At 35.0% G+C, this 23,172-nt stretch overlaps 1 protein-coding gene across 4 annotated transcripts in view; it reads left to right on the forward strand.

The window, feature by feature from the left end:
• LOC123551316 (uncharacterized) overlaps positions 1-23,172 on the forward strand; it is a 49,514-nt gene that overhangs the window by 22,997 nt on the left and 3,345 nt on the right. For 2 of the 4 annotated variants that reach the window (XM_053540840.1, XM_053540842.1), the window contains exons 2-8: positions 6,558-6,734; positions 7,439-7,502; positions 8,818-8,979; positions 9,947-10,056; positions 10,899-11,064; positions 13,801-13,969; positions 16,374-16,451. In XM_053540840.1, the coding sequence (XP_053396815.1) occupies positions 6,673-6,734; positions 7,439-7,502; positions 8,818-8,979; positions 9,947-10,056; positions 10,899-11,064; positions 13,801-13,969; positions 16,374-16,451 (811 nt within the window). In that variant the 5' untranslated portion in view covers positions 6,558-6,672. Of the gene's footprint in view, positions 1-6,327; positions 6,463-6,557; positions 6,735-7,438; positions 7,503-8,817; positions 8,980-9,946; positions 10,057-10,898; positions 11,065-13,800; positions 13,970-16,373; positions 16,452-23,172 lie in introns of those variants that run through there. The other 2 variants (XM_053540841.1, XM_053540843.1) reach the window with 2 other exon arrangements.

Genomic DNA, 23,172 nt, shown 5'->3' on the forward strand with positions numbered 1-23,172 from the left:
TGAAGCTTAAATATATGTCATCAACACAATTAACATGAAATATTTTGGATTTTATGTCGATTACATTTAGATTAACTTACTTTTTGACCATTAAAATTATGGCTTACACTTATAGAGGTTGATCGAAACCATGCAAATGAAAAAGTACCCGTATTAACATTTGGGTTGAAACCATCACAGAAACTCCAGTTATGATATACCAAAAAGTTGTTTCAGTCATAGCGAGCTAACATTTCAATATTATTTATTATAATTAGAAAATATTTTAACCCTTAGTATGCTGGACACAACTAGTTCTGTCCAGTCTGATCATGATCTGCCCTGTTCGCTATTCAGTCAGTACTGTTCATCCAACTTGGCAAAAGTGACTTAAGTTATGGCCCTTGAATTCAAATGAGAAGAAAGTAATTTGCGTTTGTGACAATTTGCCACTCTTGTTTAGTGATGATGTTTGAATAGGCAGAAGAGGTCTTTTAACTGACTGTTTTTAGCCTTATGTTTAACACACTGTTTTTGTCCTTGATACATAATATATATTTTTAATGAACTGGCTGTCATGCCTCACAATGAATATAATATAGCTACTTATTCTGTTAATCATGGGCAGCTGATGGAAAAATGAATAATTTACAACCAAAATGTCACATTTTTCCTGAAAGGACAAAGTTGAAAAGTTCATTGATACTATATCCAGAAAATTCCAATATTAGCACAGTAACTCAGTCAGTCCTCAAACACATGTTGTGCAACGGTCAATAGATACATTCACAAGTACACAAGTACTAGACTTCATATTTATTTTTGGGTTATTGGTGGGGGAGTGGAGGGAGGGGGCGGTTTTGTAAATCCATTACATTAAATACCAAGAAAATTGGGGAATAATATTTTTCATGTGAAGGAGCCATTCAGCTGGCATACCGAACTTCAATGGTTCTACCCAGGTGCCAGCCCTTGATGAAATAATGCACGGAAGGGCACCTGGGGTCTTCCTCCATCATTAAAAGCTGAAATGTCACCTTATGATCTATATTTTTGTGAGTGTGCAACTGTGCATTATACCCAACCAAAAAAAAAAAAATGTTTGAAAATACATCTAAAACTGGTTCTAAAAATTAATAGCTGGTTAAGGCCACTGAATTACTTGCCTTTCACTTCTCGCTGTAGGTTTGATGCTGTTCTACAGGTGTATAGCTGTTTCGTCTAGCTGTCTGACAGAAGTGTAATGTGCTACCTAGGTATGGGAATTGATAATCAGCTTGTAAAATATTGCACATCGGGTTTTTTGCGAGATTTCACTTTGCCAGACCATGGTCATGGCTATAGATTGAAAAATATGCGTAAAGGGCATAAAAGTTTTTGTCACCCATATCTGAAAAAGTATTTGACTTGCATAGGCCTGAAACTTCACTGGAATGTTGCTCAGCATTGCCAAGTTGTGCACATAGGGTTTTATTTGGGATTGAACCCCCTTCTCACCCCTAACCCCTTATTTTTTACTTTTTCAGTTTCTTTTATCTTAAATTGTGTTTGTAAGATATTAGTCTTGCATTGTTGACAAGTAACACATTTGACATTATATTGGCAGGAGGTGGGGGCAGCATTGTCCTGTGGACATACCTAGTTTTGAATAGATTTTAGCTTAATTCTTAAATTTTTGTGTACCCTTATAATAAAAGACTGTTCTTCCAAAATATAACATGCTTATCAAAAGTACCATTTTTAGCTCATCTGATTTTTTGAAAAAAAAATTATGAGTTATTGTCATCATGGATCGGCGTCGGCGTTGCCTGGTTAAGTTCTATGTTTAAGTAAACTTTTCTCCTAAACTGTCAAAGGTATTGCTTTGAAACTTGCAACACTTGTTCACCATCAATAGCTGACCCTGTACAGCAAGAAACATAACTCTATCCTGCTTTTTGCAAGAATTATGGCCCCTTTTGGACTGAGTAAATATCAGATTTCTTGGTTAAGTTTTATGTTTAGGTCAACTTTTCTCCTAAACTATCACAGCTATTGCTTTGAAACTTGCAACACTTGTTCACCATCATAAGCTGACCCTGTACATCAAGAAACATAAGTCCATCCTGCTTTTTGCAATAATTATTGCCCCTTTTGGACTTAGAAAATCAGATTTCTTGGTTAAATTTTATGTTTAGGTCAGCTTTTCTCATAGACTATGAAAGCTGTTGCTTTGAAACTTGCAACAGTTGTTCACCATCATAAGCTGACCATGTATATCAAGAAACATAACTCAGTCCTGCATTTTGCAAGAATTATGGCCCTTTTTGGACTTAGAAACCATGGGTAGGACAATATTACTATTATACAAAAAAATTCAGATGAGTGTCAGTACCCGCAAGGCGGTGATCTTGTTTGAAATTCCACCTCATTATCATTTACTTCAAAATGGCCTGAAATTTCCCTATCTATGAACTCTAGATAGCCCCAATTCCATTAGACTGGCTCCCGTCCCTATGTTTGTTCTTATTTACATATATGTTTATTCATTATGAGGGAAGTAACTCCAGCAGGTTGTTTCTACATTGACATTTTTTATTGCCCCTGGCTCCGAACATAGGAATTGTTCAGCCATCAGATAAAATGTGCTATTTTAGAGGCGGATTTTCTTATTTTGTTTAAAAAAATAACCATGCAGCCAGGGAGCCAGGCTACCACTCCATAACAGTGTAGTGAAACCCATCCAGACTTCTGACCTAGGTGTAGCAGTTTGATTCCACTGCAAGGTAAAGTTTCAAAAACCTTTGTCGAAATTCTACCTCATTTTGACTCAAGTTGGTCAGTACAAAAATAACTACTGTGTTTTTTTGTGCATACTTTCAAGGCAATGACAAAGATTTGTTTTGCTTTTCAGGTTTATAATAACTATCTTTGAAATTAGTCAGAATTTGAAAGTGAGAAAATACTCTTCCAGGACTGTAAAAATGCATTTTGCTTGTTGCATAGTTACATAATGTCTGTTGCAATAGCAGGTTTGCATTTTGCTTTTTTACTTTTAAATACATAATACTTGGAAAATAAGCCAACAGGTTTTTTGTATGTGAAGAACGGGGAAGCTTTCATAATGCAGGTGCCAGAATTATCATGACAGCGGTAATCAGTTGCTATGTATATAGTCATCTAGAATTTCTGATACAGTGCAAGAAATCTGGAGAACCATATCACTGTCTTATTGATCCAAATCTGTTAATTACCAATAAGCTCTATTTCTGGACTGCATAGTATACTGTTCGGAAAAACTTCCGCCTCATCTCTCGGAAAGGATTCAAAATACAGATAACTTTCTGCAGGTGCTGCTTTATTTCCGATTTACGACTGATACTGTTTTAAAGTAATAGAAGTGAATGGTTTGAAATTAGAAAACTACGGGTGCTGTTTTCCATAAAGGTGATATTTCTCGCATTGTTAGGAGGTAATTTCATGATTTTCCAATAAAAATTTGATTAATGGAAGGTAGATGTAATTTTTGACAATCTGGAGTGAAATTAGAAGTCTGAGGATTACTCAGGGCAAAAGTATGAAATGTCTTATCCGGTTAATCTATATAGGTGGATTAGAAGATATATGAAGTTCTAGCTCAACTGTTTTGAAGAAAAGTTAACTGTATTATGCTGAATTATATATACTACAATAAAACAACAGTAAAAAGTGTTACTGGTATCAATTGAAATGTTTGTATCATTTGAAGTCATCAAATTTCACATTAGACTAGTCATGAAAATGTTGCGGTTGGGGGTTGAGTGGAGGAGTGGGGGGTGGAGGGGGGTGGGCTCATGGGAGTGTGCTTTTAGGGAGTAGTACTTATTGTAGTCATCACTAAATCCGAGTTATCCTACAAAAATTCTTGGATTTCAGATTATTTGTGTTGTTACAATTTCCGCTCATGATTTGGTGGTAAACCTCAATTGTTTACTTGACCCTTACTTCATACATACTGTGTAAGTCATTGTCGTCACTGAGATTATTTGCCATGTCTGGGGATCAAATTTGATACCTCTGCATCGTGATCGCTGTTTCTTTTGAATTTATATAGCAAGTTTGTTTTGTGATAGACGGGAGAAGTCATAGCACAGTTGCAGTAGAATAATGCCCTTCATGCAGTTATTTAATTAAATGTCATCACCAATACACACTAATTAATACCAAAAGATAATATAGAAAATATAGAAACTAATAATAAATTGATAGTGGCCTGAAATGGATTATTGAATATTGCTGGATGAGTTACTAAGTTCTGAGCAAAATGATGCATATATAATGATGAATTAAGAATTAATACATACAGTGAACCGCCATGGGTTTATCTTTGTACTGCATTCTGTTTGATGATGGTCATTTACCATTTTGAACATAAGGTATTTATTTTACACTGCCTTGAAGCCTTTTGAGTTTCTCTGTAAGAAAATACAACACAGGGCAGTTATACTCTCTTGGATATATCCTACTATTAATTCAGTGTAAAATTGTGGTTACGGGCAGGTGAATTTTGCAAATGAGGATTATTTTTATGAGAAAAACAAAAAGCTGTTACAATGTGTTTTTAAGATCTCGGTGTGTGAACTTCTCTTTGCTGCAAGACATGAACTGAACAATGAAATCTTTGTTTACGGAATGTTTTTGTATGCTGTTTATTTTTTGATGTAATAACTGGAAAGCTACATCTTTGGTGACATTTCCGATACCTTTTAAGTTGGTAGTTGTAAGATGATGCACGTGCTCTGTACAGGAGACATTCAGCTTAGTGCATGTCAGAATGTTTGTTTTTATGTTTTTGAGTAAACATTGAAGGTGCATTGTGTGTTCTTGTTGCTTTGGTTATTATTTGTGGGGCACTTATTTGGAAATATGTGCAGTCGGCTGTAATCGGAAATGTTTTGGCAAATATTTGGTCACTTGGAGAAGCAGGGATAACTGGGAGAAGCAGTGAGCATAAGCAACAGGGAGCAGTAGCAGTGAGTATGGGTAATAGTGAGTAGGGTAATAGAGAGCAAGGGTAACAGGGAGCAGTAGCAGTGTGTGTGTGTTCGGGTTTAACGTCTTTTTCAACAATTTTTCAGACATATAAATGACGGTCTCTACCTGTAGCAGTGAGCATGATGCCCAACTTTATAGTGCTGCCTCACTGGATTATCACGCCATAGGCACTTGACATGATACCCTACCCAGTCACATTATACTGACACAGGGCTGACCAGTCCTAGCACTACCCTCTTAATGCTGAGCGACAAGCGAGGAAGCGATGTCCACAATATCCCTTTTCAGTTTACATTTAAAATCAGTTATACAGAAATTTTCACAGCTTCCAAATCATTGAGCATAGAAATAGCATGGCAGATAGGATTCATACTTGTGTCTTTTAGGCAAGAAGTAAACTTAGTTGTAAAAATAAAATAATAGCAATATTTGCTTCAATATGAATGGATGAAAAGGCTTGCTGATAATTTTACATTTAACCTTTAGTTATTCTGCCTTTGCGACCAGTGCAGACCAAGATCTGTGCAGGCTGATCATGGTGTGCACTGTTCGCTATTCAGTCAGTAAATTTTCAGTAAACACCCCTTCAAATAATGAAAGGTACTGCCCATATTGAATGATGGACCAGTCCATTTTAGAAATTTGGGCGGGGCGTATGTTCTCCGTGGCTATTTGATAAACGACATTGTGCCTGAAATCATTAGTCCTCCACCTCTGATTCATGTGGGGAAGTTGGCAGTTACTTGCGGAGAACAGGTTTGTACTGGTACAGAATCCAGGAGCACTGGTTAGGTTAACTGCCCGCCGTTACATGACTGAAATACTGTTGAAAAACGGCGTTAAACCCAAAACAAACAAACAAAACAAATTTTAGAAATTTAGCAGGCTCGAGGTTAAAGAAATGCCACCTATTTATTTGTGAAATCTTTGAATCTATTAAATACCAAGTATTATCATGTGAACAAATCTTTCCAAAAGAAAGGTTACTGAAACTGGATTAAGTTGAAACTCGGCAGGAAAACACTTAACATGATTTATGTGTTTTATCTTTAGCTCTGTAAATTAAAAAAAAATCCTGCTTATTTATACAATGTGCAGTGTATGGAGTACTGATAAAAACCAATCTTATAAGTTCGATAAATTTCCTTTACATGTAAAAAAGATTTATCATGCTTGCAACCAATAATGATAACCTTTTCACCTTTAGGTATTTTCAAATGATATAGATAAGTGCTGTTCTGTAATGTAATGTTTGAATTAGTGCAAGATTTGGACTTTTTTTTTAAAGGATTTTTTTTTTGTGTAGGTGGACTCAATAAATAGACTCAATTTAAAAAATGTAGACAGGAACATAAGTGTGAAATTAGAGCATTATTGTAATTGTACGATTTTTGGTTTGATTCTCATGAAAGCGATGCACTTGTGAGATCAACATTGCTCTGAAGTTTTAAACTTGACAGCCTATAAAAGGTTAGCTGTACAGTTTGACAGGGTAGGGGATTCAATGAGGGTGCAGTTTATAATCAGTGATTTAAGTTTCATGAAATAAATCTTGTATTTTTCAGGTAATTTTGTGACTTCTGGAGAGACTTTAAATCAAGCATCCAGGCTACCATGATGAGGCTTGGATCATGGTCATAAGAGGCTTGATGATGACTGGTACCTGTTTGAACAGTTACCATGCTGCGTAATGTGTTTGGCTGCGTTTCAGACAGAAGCACCGAGGCCATGCGCCATCAAAAGTAAGGCAAAATAATTCATAAAATAATTCGAGTGTCTACGAGTACAGATTTCATATGCTTTCAGAATTGTACTCCGTTGCACTATAAAGGCATATATTGTCTTTATAGATTTTATTTTTAGTTCAGTTGAAAATGAGGTCAGACCTTAACTTTAAAGTTATCAGATATGCTTATGATAAAATATTTTATTTTTTTAGCTTTGATAATCAGCAGAAGTATTTTGGGTTGTTAAGAATCTATATCTGGCAAGGCTGTATTGTTAAATATTCACAATTGTTTTGAATTTCATGAGTAATGTTCTCTCCTGAAATTGCCAAATATTATACCACTGGGGAGCCCGCCAGCTTAGATCAATAGGGAGAGCGCAGATTTATGGATCACGGGGTTGTGAATTCGACCCCAGGGCGAGGTGTATGTTCTCCTTGACGATTTAATAATTTTAAGACATTGTTTCTGAAATCATTTGTCCTTTTCCATTCATATGGGGAAAGAGGCAGTTACTTGTGGAGAACAGGTTTATACAGGTACAGAATCCAGGAACACTGGTTAGGTTAACTCTCCGCCGTTGCATTACTGAAATACTGTTGAAAAACGGTGTTAAACCCAAAACAGACAAACAAATATACCACTGGGAAATATTATCCGAACAAAACGATTAATATTTATTTGCTTAATGAAAATATATATTGTTCTTTCCATTTCAGAATAAAATTTGGAGCTCCGTTATCCACTGCCCTCAAGAATGGGTACCTTCCCATACCTATGGTTGTAAGTAATTTTTGAGAACTTTTAAAGCGACATGCCACAGGATGAACATCAAAATTTCATTACTTTTTAAACAGATAACAATTGATAATGGACATTGAAAATGATAAATCAGTAATATTGTTTAAGTAGGCATTTTAATGTGCATCATATGAAATAAAGCCAAATTCCTTCTATTTTGCATCAAGTTTGAATAGGGTGACTAACGCTTTTGACAGTTTACATATGAGCCGCACCATGAGAAAACCAACATAGTGCATTTGCCACCAGCATGGATCCAGACCAGCCTGCGCATCCGCGCAGTCTTGTCAGGATCTATGCTGTTCGCTTTCAAAGCCTATTGCAATTAGAGAAACTGTTAATGAACAGCATGGATCCTGACCAGACTGCATGGATGCATAGGCTGGTCTGGATCCATGCTGGTTGCAAAGCCACTATGTTGGTTTTCTCATGACGCAGCTCATATTTTATTGATTAAAAGTGTTTTTATAGATAGAAAGTTCCTTAAATGCACAACATTTTTTCTTTTTATTGCGTTTATAAACTAATGAATGCATTTTCTAAACTTTGTGAAATTTGACATAAATCTTGAGGTGTGAAGCTTTAAGTTGCTAAAGTGAGGCATAAATATGATGTGTTTAGGTAGAAGAATTGAAATGTCCTACAAACAGCACATGCTTGATTTCTCACAAACTGTTTCAGCAGTCTATCCATTAACCGATACATTTGATTTCAGTCAGGGAATGATGAAATTGCATACATAGAATAAATAATTTAATGTAAATGACAAGTGTGATCATGGGCCTACTGTTTGAAACATGTACTGATGCCCAGATGTACTGGCATTTCTACATAAAATGTTCATTTCTACATGAAATGTTCATTTTGTGAAGAAAAACTTGAAATAAGATTGTTATATTTTACACCAGATTTACATAGCACCCTGTTCATGACAAACATGTTCATAGACATGTTACAAGTAACATACAAAGACAGCCACTCAGGGTACCAAATTCATCCTCTACCAGTACAGAGAGTGATCTGGTAAGAGGAAGCCCCCAGAACAAAGAAAAATATTTTTAGATATAGGCATGTGCAGTTAACTCAGCCTAGCTCTTTACAAATAGACAGTCTGGTTCTTTTAACAGGCTTTTTTTGCTTTCTGTCAGTGTTTAAGATGTCATCATGGAAATTTGGAAAAAGTCCTTGAATTATGGCAATTTAAGTCATTTCATGGAAATCTGGAAAAAGTCCTTGAATTATGGCAGTTTTAAGTCTTTTCATAATAAGAATCTATAATTACAATTTTATCTTACAGGAATTGCTTGTATATGTTGCAAGGGAAGGTCTCAACACACGGGACATATTCCGGCGTCCTGGAAATCCCAATGATACGCGTCGTGTTGTGAAGAGATTGTCGGAGGGGAAGCCTGTCATATTCCAGAACTATAGCTTCTATACTCTAGCCTCTGTTATAAAGGTAACATCCAGCTTTAGAAGTTTTTTTCATTAAAAGTCTTTAAAATGAAATTCACAATCAATGATAGTATGAACACACTCCCAAGTTTACTTCTCAAAATCACAGGTACTCAGGGTTCTGGTAGTCTGAGTTACTCCCCTTTGTTTCGGATATGCAGTTTCCATTTAATTGTAAATATAGAATGCTTAACCTGCTTTAAGTAAGTATACCTCAAATTAGCTATAGAAATGATTATGGTTAAACGATACCTTTAAGAAATTTTTTTGCATCAACATCGATACTTGACAATCTTATAGAAAATACTAGGTCTGGATTATCAAGCAGGTTAAATTACTGCACGACACCAGACTCTTCAAAAGCTGTATCTTCTTACTTGGTCATGTTTTACTGACACATTCATATGATTTGATATAAGTTTATTTTTAGATATATTTCACCATAAGTTAATTGTTTGCTTAAGTGTGCTTGACTGGTAAATTAGCTATGAAGTTTAGTCAGGGATTACAAAATATTAATAGAGTCCAAAGTTGATGCCTGTCTGGTGACTATTGTTCAAGTGTTCACAGTAAATATTGTGATTGTTTCTGTAAAAATTCCTGGTTAGTAACTGTTTTAGTACATCCTGTCATCCATAAAGCAGCATTTAATTGAATATGATACGTAAGAGAACAATGTACTTTTATTCGAGTAAAACTGCGAAATAATCTTTGACTCAGTTTGAGGTTCACTTTTCTACTTCTAGTTACGGGGACTGGTAAATTTATCATTTCTTATAAACCTTTTCTGAATACACTACACTTTTTAACCAACATATTTCTGGTTAGGTACACAAAACAGTGAAAGTAAAGAAATACCGGTACATAAAGCCAGGTCTAACAAACATTTATGGTGCATATGTTAGCAGATACTCATGGTTTAGAATTGTGTGCATTTGCTTATGAGTAATTTCTTTTCTTCTGTCAAACAGAAATTCCTTTTGAGTATACCAGGAGGTGTGTTCTCACCTGAAGGGGAAGAATCTTTGCTCAAAACACTCACCATAGGACATAAAATGGAGCAGTATGATGCTATTCATGAGTAAGTAAATTTTAACCTTTACCCTGCTAAATTTCTAAAATGGACTGGTTCATCATTCAATTTGGACAATGTCATTTATTATTCGAAGGGGTGTTCACTGAAAATTTACTGACTGAATAGCAAACAGTGCAGACCCATGATCAGCCTGCACAGATGTGCAGGCTGATCTTGGTCTGCATTGGTCGCAAAGGCAGATTAACTTGCCGCCAGCAGGCTAAAGGTTACTTGTGAAACAGATTGGTTAAATTCAAGGATATTGATTGATAAGTAAATTTCGATGAAGAACAAGACAGGAATTAGTCCAATTCAAGGATATTTATTGGAAAGATAATTTTTTATCAAGAACAAGTCAGTTAAATGCAAAATATTGTTTTAGAACATGTCAGTTTTCACTGACTAACATATTAGTTTGCTAGGGACAGTTCAGTTTACACCAGTGTTATTATGCAACTTTAATTACTTATATTTACTGTTGTTGGCAAATAAGACTGATTCTTCAAAACTTTGTAACAACTTTGAAGCTTTTGACAAAAATGTGTTGAAATTGGTGGATTACAGACATTTGGCTTTAAAATGTCTTTTTATGTTATAATTATGTGCTTCTTAAACCAAAGGTAGCAGCCTCTGGTATAGAAAATGCTTATTTATCTCCATTACAGAAAAAGAGGAGTGGTGGTCTGGTGGTTAGGATGTCATACGCTCATCCTGGAGGTCATGGGTTTGAGCTCCACTGGGGTCACAACCATACCTCATATGGCACCAGTACTGGAGTTTTTCGATCTAAAATAAATTAGTACAAACTAAAAAAAAAAGGATGAACTAAAGAAAAGTTTTATTTTCAGTTACATCACTTCATGCAGTCCGGCTCATCAGCAGCTTCTCTCACTGTTGTTTGGTATATGGTTTACCATGGTTCATAATTCCCAGCAAAACTACATGTCAACTGAAGCCTTGTCTAGAAGTGTAGCGGGCAGTATGTTTCATACTTGTGCCATGGATCCTGCTAAGGTATGTGAACTATATTTCGCTTTCAAGTCCACACTAACTTGAAAAAGTTGCTCTTCCAGAAATATTAAAAAAAATTTGCTTTCAAGGCCACACAAACTTAAGAAGTTGTTAATGGATTACTTTTTTTTTCAGAAAAAAAAAAATTGAGAAAAAAATGAGCGAGTAAAGAGCAAAAAAAAATGTTTCTTTGGCTCTTATTTAATTAAAGAAAATCTTCATAAATTGAAAGGAGAACAGTTAATCATCAGGAATTGAGAATTCAAGAATATCACAACAGACTGAACAGGGCGAGTGAAAAAATTAATATCGGGGTGAAATTAGTATATATCATTGTAAAATAATACTAATGAAATATGTAATATATAACAGTGCATAACCTTACACTATAGTGATCACATAGACATGTGACTTGAATATGAATACTTCCTGATGAAGGTTCATAGTGAAGCGAAACTAGTTGATCTATAAATAAATACAGTTATAACCTATCTGGTGTTCAGGCGTGTTGTACCTCTACTTTATTTATTCTTAGTTGAATATGTACTGTAAAACATTAATTGAAACTTTAAAAAGATATGACCAAAAACAATCAACCTTTTTTATCTAACTTTTTCTACTTCTTCAAAGATTTATGTTGTTAAAACAAAGCACAGTTAAGGTCTGAAATTGAAGTAATGTGCATTTATTTAAGCATGGATTCAAAGATTTTAAGAGCTAAATATGTTCTATGGTAATTGGCACGAACTGACATATATCACAAATTTGTTACCCCACCCACTTTGGCACACAGATGTCAGTGAATTGAACAGGAAGGAAAGCAAACAAAAGTGTCTTGCATCAAAATGTATTTGATACGTCTTCAACCAATATAATGTCACTTAATATTGTTAAATTATTTTCTAAGTTATTACATCCATATTTTGAATATATAAATCAGATTTTTATACGCCCGAAGTACATATTATGTTAAACCCCGTCTGTCTGTCCGTTAGCAATTTCGTGTCCGCTCTGTAACACTTGAACCCCTTGAAGGATTTCAAAGAAACTTGACACAATTGTCCACCACACCAAGACGACGTGCAGAGTGCATGTTTTGGATGTCTCGCTTCAAGGTCAAGGTCAAACTTAGAGATTAAAGGTCATATAAGTTTGTTTCATGTCTGCTTTGTAACTCTTGAACTGCTTGAAGGATTTCAAAGAAACTTGGCACAAATGTTCACCACACCGAGATGACATGCAAAGGGCATGTTTCGGATGACTCGCTTCAAGGTCAGGGTCACACTTAGGGGTCAAAGGTCATATATTTGTATGTTGAAACATTCCAAGAAAGGGAAATAACTGTATGAAACTCTTAATTCATACCATGGTGCATAATATGTAAAGGTTAATCAAATACTGTGTAACTGATAAGATTTTATTGAGTCTAACCCTTATCATGCTGGACACTGGCAAATGTTTCTGCCTTTGCTGCCATTGTAGATCATGATCAGCCTGCACATTAGTGCAGTCTGATCATGATCTGCACTGTTCGCCATTCTGTCAGTATATTTTTGGTAAGCACTCTTTTTAACAGTTTATGGTACTGTCCAAATTGAAAGATGGACAAGTTCATTATAGAAATTAAGCAGGGTAAGGGCTAAAAACAAATGTAATCTGTTACAAGATTATTTTTCTGAAAAATAGGATATTTTGGTTTGAGCATGTTACATGTGTTGTGGCTGGCTAGAAGTATAGTCTATATCAAAATAGTGTATCAGTTCACAAAATTGTGTCAGATATAGATACATTTATTATTGAAGTGATAGTATGTAGGTATTGGTCTCAGTGTTAATTTTAATTCAGTTTTGGAATAGAATTTATAAAGTAGCACACAAACAAATTTTAATCAGATTTTTTTTTCAGTAGTGCAGGCACAAGGAAAGTCAACAGTTTTTTTGTGTTTCTGGAAAAGTATGACAAGCAAGTCCGATGATCATTTTAATTTATTGAGGCCTTAACAGTAGTGTGTACTTTCTGATAAAACCACATGACAACTGAAGCTGGCAACATTTTACAAATACTGGCATGGATTCTGCCAAAGCTGTTAAAATTTTTTGTATGCTATGAAAACAGAAATAGGTGCTGTCTGAATGCCTGAAGTAACTTACTTTAAACCTTCTTGCTTCAGTTGTTTTGAGTCTCATCAAGGTCATTGTTTTCTCTTGGAAAGATATCCCGTTGGCTTGTGAAAGGTTGGTTCTGCTAACGTCATCATCCACCTTTTATTCTTGTGGGGAAGTTGTCTAATTTTCTTTTTTATGCCCCCGAAGGGAGGCGTATTAGTTTTCAACTGTCTGTCCATTCGTTCGTTTGTCACAATGTTAACTTTCTGCATGAAGGCACTTTACTCGCGAACCACTGCACCCAGGACCTTCAGACTTCACATGCTGATAGTACTTATTGAGTACACGACCCCGACTGACTTTGGGGTCACCAGGTCAAAGGTCAAGGTCACCAGGTCAAAGACCAAGGCGCTGCGGGGCATTTGTCACCATTAGTGACAGCTCTTGTCTAGAAAATAATTGAGCACTAAAAGGAAGTCCTGGAACACTACTCAGCTAATTATCTAAATATTGTTTAAAAACGACCTTACCCTGTGAAACAAAAATAGAAACAAAATATGTCCAAACAAAACCAAATCTAACATAAAACCAAATTAACATAAACCAAATGTAACGGAACAGATGTATTTTCTAGGTTGAAAAAGCCAGTCGTATTATGCAGCTGCTCATCGACAACTTTGGTGTTGCACGAGTATTTGGACAACACAACATCGAGTATTTTGCCGAGGTTACACATATTGAGATCCATGTACGAGAGACGTTCAAGTATCAGTACAGTTACCCGGCAGAAGATATTCTACCTCGTAAGTGTAAACTAGTTCTGTCAATTATCATTAACAGTTTCCTCTTAATTAACACGCAGTCATTAGGTGAAGGATTTGCCTATCATTTAAATGATATTGTTCTAAAAGTTGGTCCCTAATTATTAGTTTAAGAAATTTAATGTTTAGACATAGCCTCAGGAGTGAAAAAAAAAGTTCCCAGATGTTTTGTATGAAAATTGTCCTTCATGGAGGCACCATTGATATAGGTTCATGGGCTCAATATTTTACAATTCGCCAAATCCAAATTGGAATCTTTGAATCACTGTATATTTTATATCATTAGTCTACATCATGGTATCAGATGGATTCCTACGAATATGTATGACACCTGTAAAGTTGCTACCAAGCATTATTCAAGGTTTTCTAAATAAATGATGTATGGTCGTCACTTTGATTATGTGCAGAACTACCTTAAGTTGAAACCTGTACAAAATTGTACATTGTTTTGTTAAGGCGTAAAATTCTAAAAACATCGATAAATATGGGCTTTGCATCTGATGGGAAATATTTAGACATAACACGCTGAAGCTTGCCTGATGCACTTAAAAAACTATTCATTTTTTATGAAGATCAATGAATCTGAGCATGTGAAAGGTATTTTAAATCTGGCAGATCTTTTCCATTGAATTAAATGAAAATTTTTGAAGTTTATTTGGTGAAAAAATTAAAGGAGGAGTTAATTGGAGTGAATTATTCCTCTAGAAAATATGCATTTGATGTGTGTTGGAAAGTTTTTCAATATACAGTAAGGAAGTTGAGGCTAGAAGGATTTTAAGTCCAAAAAAAAAATTTAAGGTTTAAATGGATTTTCAAAGTTACTTTTTTGTATCATCAAAGGTTTCTAATTTTATCTGTGGGTTTTATGAATTTTCTTGTCCCAATGTATAATATTACTACTTTGTAAAGTTGTATTGATTAAAGAACTGACAGGTATTTAACTGTATCCAGAGATTGCAAGCTTATTAACATTTAAATAATAGTGCAGTTTTGTTTAAGATTATTTTCAGTTTAAATATGTTTGTTTCATCGTTCGTCTTAACAGTTATTTGCATGCCTTAACTATGAGTTAACTATGAGTTATTTCATTTGTAGTCGTGTAGAATATTTTGTTGTGATATCATATGCCTGTTCACTTTTCATTGACATTTTCTAATAACTTGTCTGATTTGTCGTCTCAGAAGAGCTTCATTGACATTTTCTAATAACTTGTTTGATTTGTCGTCTCAGAAGAGCTTCATTGACATTTTCTAATAACTTGTCTGATTTGTCGTCTCAGAAGAGCTTCATTGACATTTTCTAATAACTTGTTTGATTTGTCGTCTCAGAAGAGCTTCATTGACATTTTCTAATAACTTGTTTGATTTGTCGTCTCAGAAGAGCTTCCGTTCCTGTAAGACATTTTTAAACCATTTTCATTTGACCCTCTTCTCTACCTAGAAGCTCTTCTTCCTCTTCCAAGCCAACAGTAGGAGAGCTTAGGGGATAAATCATTGAATTAAATGAAAATGTTCGGACAAGTTTCCATTAACCCTTAGTTGTTAAAGTGGAAGAGCAGAACAGAGAAATATTTGGAATAAAGTCAATGGGGATGGTGTCGTCTGCAAATATGAGTCAGACATTTTAGAACTGAAAATAAAACCTCAAATTGTTTTATTGTTCATCTTGGTCACCTTTTTTATGGGTACAATACCTCGACCAAGTTAGATAACCAGTCCGATCTTTCAAGTCTCTCTGGAGTTATGGCCCTTGAATTAGTTGAAATTGAAAAAAAATTGACAGTTTCTGCAGTTTATGTCCATTGTTCACGAAACTTAGTCAGAATGTTTATGAGTGTAATTATCTTTATTTGTTATGTCTTTTCATGGATTGAAATTCTTGAAATATTAAAAAGTTAACTGTCATTCATATTAAACTTTAAATTTTGTTTAAAGAAAAAAATGATTTGCATCAAAAAAAGCATGTCCATACTGATACTTCTCCAGTTTTTTTTTTGTCATTGGATCACCTTAACAGTAAACATGGAATGAGCCATGGATTTAGACTAAATTGAGCAAATGATATCACACAAAATGTAGAGAATATAATTGAGCTGTGCCATGAGAAAACCAACATAGTGGGTTTGCGACCAGCATGGATCGAGACCAGCCTGCGCATCCGCGCAGTCTGGTCAGGATCCATGCTGTTTGCTTTTAAAGCCTATTGGAATTGGAGAAATTGTTAGCAAACAGCATGGATCCTGACCAGACTGCGCGGATGCGCAGGCTGGTCTGGATCCATGCTGGTCGCAAAGCCACTATGTTGGTTTTCCCATGGCACGGCTCATATCATACAAATGGCCACCTAAAAACTTGTGTTGTGTGCATGTTTCATTTTGCATGTGTAGGTCACCGAGTGCTTCATGCATTAGTTCTGTTTATGTTATCCGAGGGTAAACTGTCGGGATTTAACCCGTTCACTCATGGTAAGACGAGATCATTATCACCAACATAGGGTTGTCATCCACACTCTTTTAATTGCATAAAAAATTTGGTCATTACTAGCAATAATTTATTAATAAAAAAACAGTTTCTTGTATGAATAAAGCAGAATGCTAAAAATTGTAGTATATATACCGTATTTTCCCGAATTAAGGCCCCCCCCTCTAATTAACGCCCCCCACCCATTTTGGAGGGGGGAAAAAGGCAACAAGAACGGGAAAAATTCACCTACCTTATTTTTATAAGTCCACATAATAAGTAATTTACAGTACTAAAGTCCAATGTATTAAAAATTAAACACACTTTTAAACAGTCCATGTACCGTAAGTCCAAAACATTTGTACCAAGTACGGTACGTAACAGAAAATTAAACGGTAAATACATTTTTGATTTGTTTTTATACCACTTGCGCACACGCTTCCTGCCGACTTTAAACAAACTTGCAGCAATGTGTTTACGATATACCCTTTTCTTCGGCAGTTTTAAGAACTTTTAATTTAAAAGCAGGCACAGCAGCGTGTCAAACCATTGACATTGTGTATTGCGCTATTAGCTACCCGCATGTACTAAGGAAAATGTTATCGGAGTACACAGCTGTTTGGGTCATGACGTAATGTGTAGTGTCGCGAGCGTGTCAAAAAGCCAGACATGGAATACACGAAGTACCATATTTAAATGCATAAAAGACACACTGCATTAAATTGGATGCCAAATAATTACGTTTTGGGGGGATTAAACAACACAGAAACACTTTACAGCTAGTTTGAACGATGTTTTTAAGTTTTGTAAAAATTTTCATTTTTTATTTTTTTTACCTCAAATAAACGCCCCCTCTTTGGAAAATGTAACGCCCCCGGGGGCGTTAATACGGGAAAATACGGTAATTTGAAAATTATGATAACAACAATTGTTCAAGTGCATTTACTTCTATCATGAAACCACACATTTCACTTGAATTATGTTTCAGTTCTTTTGACCGCTTAGCTCAGTAGGGAGAGCGTTGGTCTACGGATTGCGGGGTCGCAAGTTTGATCCTTGGGCGGGGCGTATGTTCTCCATGACGATTTGATAAAAGACATTGTCTGAAATCATTCGTCCTCAACTTCTGATAATTCATGTGTAGAAGTTGGCAGTTACTTACGGAGAACAGGTTTGTACTGGTACAGAATCCAGGAACACTGGTTAGGTTAACTGCCCGCCATTACATGACTGAAATACTGTTGCAAAATGGCGTTAAACCCAAAACAAACAAACAAACAAAAGTTAATAATGGCAACATTTGTTTGTTTTAAAGATTATTTATCTATACATGATTGTACCCTATGACAAATTGATATTATGGGGGTATTAGTCAGTTTTAGTGATAGCTCAGGTTTATGTTAAAATATGCAATTATCAGAATTATTTTTGTTGCTTTATTATGGTCACAAAATTATGTTGATTAATGAGCCTTTTATATAATACAGTACTGCAGAAGCTTTTCGTGCTGCTTCCTTTGCAAAAACACTTCAAAATTGGCAGAAAAACTTATGTCAAAATTTGCTGAAACTAAAATTTATATGTGCTTAAATTTTTATTTAGTTAATGATTACTGAGACATAAGAGTCTAGCAGTTTTTCACCTTTCAGGTATGCTTGGTATAAAATAAGACTTTCCAAACTGAAAAGATTTCAAAGGGAGGTTATTTCTTAATTTGTTTTCAAAAATGTCCTTTTTAAAGGTACTTTACCAGACTTCGTGGATGACAGTCCTACATCGTGTCGCTTAAAGCCATCCTGCTTTTTTCTCTTTGTAATAACATACTGACACCCTGTTTTCTCTGACGCTCTGTTTATACTGACACTATGTTCTGAATGGTTTAATACTTGGTGTTTAGATTTTTTTTAATGACAAAAATGGTGATTTAACCATGTTTAACTGAGTTATTCATAATGCCAGTTTAAAGTGTAGAAAATGTTGATGTTTGGTTTTTGGTCTATGGGTGCAAAAACATTTCTTCAGAAACTTGTCTTAGATGTTATTTTTTTTTATTTCTGAATATACTTTCTATTTTTTATAACTTAAGTTGAAAAGAAAACTCACAGCTTTGCATTTGCATGTATGACCTTCGCTTTTCTTGGTAAAAAACCTTTCCTGCTCATTTTTAACTGTGTGCAAAAAGCATTTTGTGTCAGATATATTAGTTCGAGCTATATTGGAATGATACTTCATTAAGACTCTGCCGTTGAATTTACTGCATACCTACACATTACTTCTGTCGCATAACAGTAGTAGACTGCAAATGCTTAGTGCCAGTTGCACGCAGTGATTCTGATTTTTAGGCTATTTCAAGGGTGTTTGCTTATTTTTGTTGATCTTGTTAAAATTTTCAACAGTCTTTCAGTGAGGTTATTGCAGTGTATTGTACTTGTGAAGTTTCTATAATTGATCTTGCAGACATTCAGCTTTTATCTTTCAAATTTGAGAATTTTTTTCTTAAAATATAAATAGATTCTGTTGATGTTTTAAACAGCAGACTAAACCTTAGCCTAGGTTCAAGGTAAACAGAAGAAAGAAAATGGCCTTACTTTTGAAAAATTTATTACTCAAAGATCCAAGGATCTGTTGAAATATCTACAGCACTGATAAAATGTTACTGGCTGTTTAATTTTGGATGAAATTGGAATTAAAGCATGTGAAACATGTGCAATAAAATCTAATGGCTTTGGTGTAATATACTGTGAAATCATTTTTATTCACGTAGGGCGAATTTTTGCGCATTTCGCGCTAGGACCGATGCACGAATTTAAGACCGCGCTATTATATTCTTTAATTTTATTTTTTCATTTCTAAAATTGAAAATGCGCGAATTGAAGCCCATGCGAAACAGTCCTTTTTCACGTTTGCAAGAAATTTCATGCCAGCGAATTTAAATGATTTCACAGAAGTAAGAAGGTATTCATGTAGTTTTTAAGGACTTTGAATTTTCACCACTTATTTGCTACATTTTTTCTCAGGGAGCATGCCTTTATTTCTTGCTTCAGTGTACCGAGTACTGGTGAGTTATGGAGATTGTTTAATGACAATGTCTTGCACTGAAAAGTACATAATCATTAAACATTGCTGAATCTCTGCTGATAGAAAATTGGACTTTAACATTGGACCACCCAAACCAGCCATTCTAATCTGTATAAACGGTATTTTATGAGATTTCATCTAGCAAAAACTGCCAAAATTTGGTTTTGAAAAGTTTTCTGTATCTTAAAATGCAATGCCAGAAAGGTGGTGCAAGACTGAAGATTTGCAACAAATGGCTTAGTTTTTTGTGATAAAGATTCTGAAAATAATTAAGCATGTTATTAAATTTCTTTTCCTTTTTTGATTGCATTTATTGTGCTGGAAAAAGATATTGATTTAAATTCTAGTCATAAGCTACTTTTGCACTTAAATGAACAATTTAAGTTTTTGTTCAAGTAACTGGGACGATCTGTGTATGAAAAGAATTGGAACCACTGCCTTACCCTTGCATGATCGTAAAATGCGACCAATAGGGTCTTAACACTTGGTTTTGCTGTAACTCTGTGATTCCAGCAGGTATGCAAATTTTGATTCCATACCTCATGTTTTTATTTCGATGTAAGTCAGATGTGAAACCAAAATTTGTAGTCCTGTTTGGCGCCATATAACCTATACTGTGTTGGTGCACCGTAAAACCCAAATAAATAAATAAATACTTAAAAACTTGAACATTTTTTAAAACAGTGTATAAAATTTCTTTCATACAGAATAATTCCAAGAAGGTGTAAACAGGGTGACAGTTTTCTACCATAACATTGCAAATTTTGTGTTTGTGTCTAGCATAGCCAGTTTTGCAATCACATCATACTGTTGTTGTTGTTTTTTTTATTCCTCGATAATTTTTTTTTTATTGTTTTCATTTTATCATTTTTAGCTTTACAAATACAAATAGAGTTGAGATTACTTTTTATCACTTATATTATTCTGCCTCCTCAAAGATACTTATGTCGGGTGATCGGAGACTTCATAGCTGAGCAGTTAATTTAGATGGCTAAATGTGAGTTGCTTGTTCTGCACTGCTGTACATTTGTGGATAAACTCTTTCATATGAGGTAGAGACCGTACCATAGCTCTTCGCATACTTTGATTTTTCAAACTAAAGTGGTTTTTACAAGTGCAACGGTTACGATAAAAATGTAAACAACGGACTCTGTCTATGAAACTTTGAAATGAATGAATGACAGTCGATCGTAGTCATAATACTGATTGACAGTGAATGCTAATGACTCCATGTGTTGCAGAAAGGTAATTTCCCATCAGTTGAAATCCTCTCAAAACTGGTGAAATAATTACTTATATTTGGACAAAACTCACCGTCTTTACCGTTCGACAGCTGCAAAAAGGGCAAATGTAAAAGATTCAGTGTAAGTAATATTTCACTGGTACTACCAGTTAGTAAGTTCAAACATTGAACAACATGTCAGAGAAATTTGGGCAGATTTGACCGATTATGACGTTGGCAGCATTAGATTATATTTTTTCTTTACACAAAAATTGCTGTTAGGTAACAAAGCGAATACGCCGATAATCCGGAGTTCACCAATTATTGTTCCAGTTCACGCAATGTAATCCAGCAATTAAACTGCATAGCTATTAGCTACTGCTGTTATAGGGAAGTGGTAGAGTGTCTGCCTTAGTTGTGAGAGGTCCTGGGTTCGAGACCCAGTTAGAGCTTAACTATTTAGATTCTGCTAAAGCATAGTTTTGCTGTTAATAGACTGTTCCAGATGTTCTAAATTTTTAGCACACAGTATCATGGATCAGTATTTAGCAATCCAGATCAAAGCTGAATGTTAAATCAAATGCACCCAATTAGAAAATATTGACTATATTATGTCCCTTTGATGTTTATGCTCTCCATGTTCAAGAAGAGTTACATTTCCTTGATCACAAAATTTTCATTAACATGAAAATATTAAATTCTCATAACTCCGTACTTCTGGTTAAAATAGTGTCTATATTTCTGTTTTCAAGAAATATATGGACATTTGTCTTCATTTCAAAGCTTTTTAACTTCAAACCTATGATTTGAAAAACAAAGGTACTATCTCTACATGAGGAAATTAATCCAGGTGGCTTGCATAAAGTTATTGGTTTTAACCAAGCGCCGTTTTAGGATTGAAACGCCGTCTGGAGGGTCAGCTGGGGGTTTTCCTACGTCATTCAAGGTAGAATGTCACCATATAACCTTGTTTGACCAAACTCAGCAAAATATCATTGCTTGTTGTATGTGGTATCATATAACAATAGTGGAGTAACTATTATGTTTGATCCCATACAAAGGGGTAATGCATTAAACATGGTTGCACCACTAGCAGGAAAATTCCTGGATATATTTCATGTTTTGAAAGAAAATCATATTTGTTTTAGTTTATTGAATAATAATATGACGCCATGGCCTTTGACCTTTATCATTTATGGCTGTTAATTGGTTTGTTGCCAGCGTTGTGTTACTTTGAATGAAGAAGTTACAGAAAAATCATTTAATTTCGTGGCATGTAATTTCGTGGTTTCGGTCAAAATGGCAATTTCGTGGGGATATGAATTTGTGGATTTCAACTTTTCAGCATAAAATGAATGAGCATTTTACCTGTCCATTGGGATTAAATTTCGTGGATTGACTCAACCATGAAATCCATGAAAATTAGTCCCCCACAAATGTTAATGATTTCACAGTATTTTCTAATTATCTTGTTGGCAAAAAGTTGAGGCCCTTCCTAGATGCCAGAAAGGCAAGGGCACTCAACATTAGAGCTGGAAGTAGAAATCTGTTCAGTCTTTTTTGAAAGGTTTTAGATAATTGAAACAAATGAGCCGCGTCGTGGGAAAACCAACATAGTGGCTTTGTGACCAGCATCCGCGCAGTCTGGTTAGGATCCATGCTGTTTGCTAACGGTTTCTCTAATTGCAGTAGGCTTTAAAAGCACGGCTCAAATGTTCTAACTTCTAGGGATTTAATATTTGGAAGATCAGTACATGGAAAGATAATCCCCCTGGTTTAGTTGCACTTGCTTTTTGCTACATTTCAAAGGACAATAGGGGGCCTCCATAACAAAGTGGTTAAGGTCCCTGATTTGAATCACTTGCCCTTCATCGATGTTGGTTAGAGCTTTCTCAGGACATTGAATTATTCATGCGTGGTAGTCATCATTCTGGCTTAAGGAATATGGATGGTTCTACCCAGGTGCCAGCCTGTGATGGGGCACCTGGGGTCTTCCTCCACCATTAAAAGCTTGAAAGTCACCATATGACATATAATTGTGTTTGTGTGATGTTAAATCCATCATCAAAAACAATGAAGAAAGAGAAAAGCACTTGAGCTTAGCTGAGCTATATTTGAGCTAAAGCTTTGAAGCTATGCTTTCCTACCTGCAGGTTTATCAAAGAGCTAACTGCACACGCTGTAGAAACATTCAAGGCTTGAGATGCTTTTGTCAAAATCTTCCTTCCAAATTATTCTCGTAGAGCTTAACACTTTTTTTTTTTTAAAAATTACCTTCCTAGATATTTTGCTGTTAGTGAGACATTATTAATTTTGGTAGCTGACTTTTTTAATCTATAAATCTTATCAATTATGTTTGAAGGATTGTGGCATCCAGTAGGTTGAACAACAGACACATATTTTAGAAGAAAAATTTAAAAGCCAAT

Source organism: Mercenaria mercenaria, chromosome 4 (genome assembly GCF_021730395.1).
Source record: "Mercenaria mercenaria strain notata chromosome 4, MADL_Memer_1, whole genome shotgun sequence".
NCBI lineage: Eukaryota > Metazoa > Mollusca > Bivalvia > Venerida > Veneridae > Mercenaria > Mercenaria mercenaria.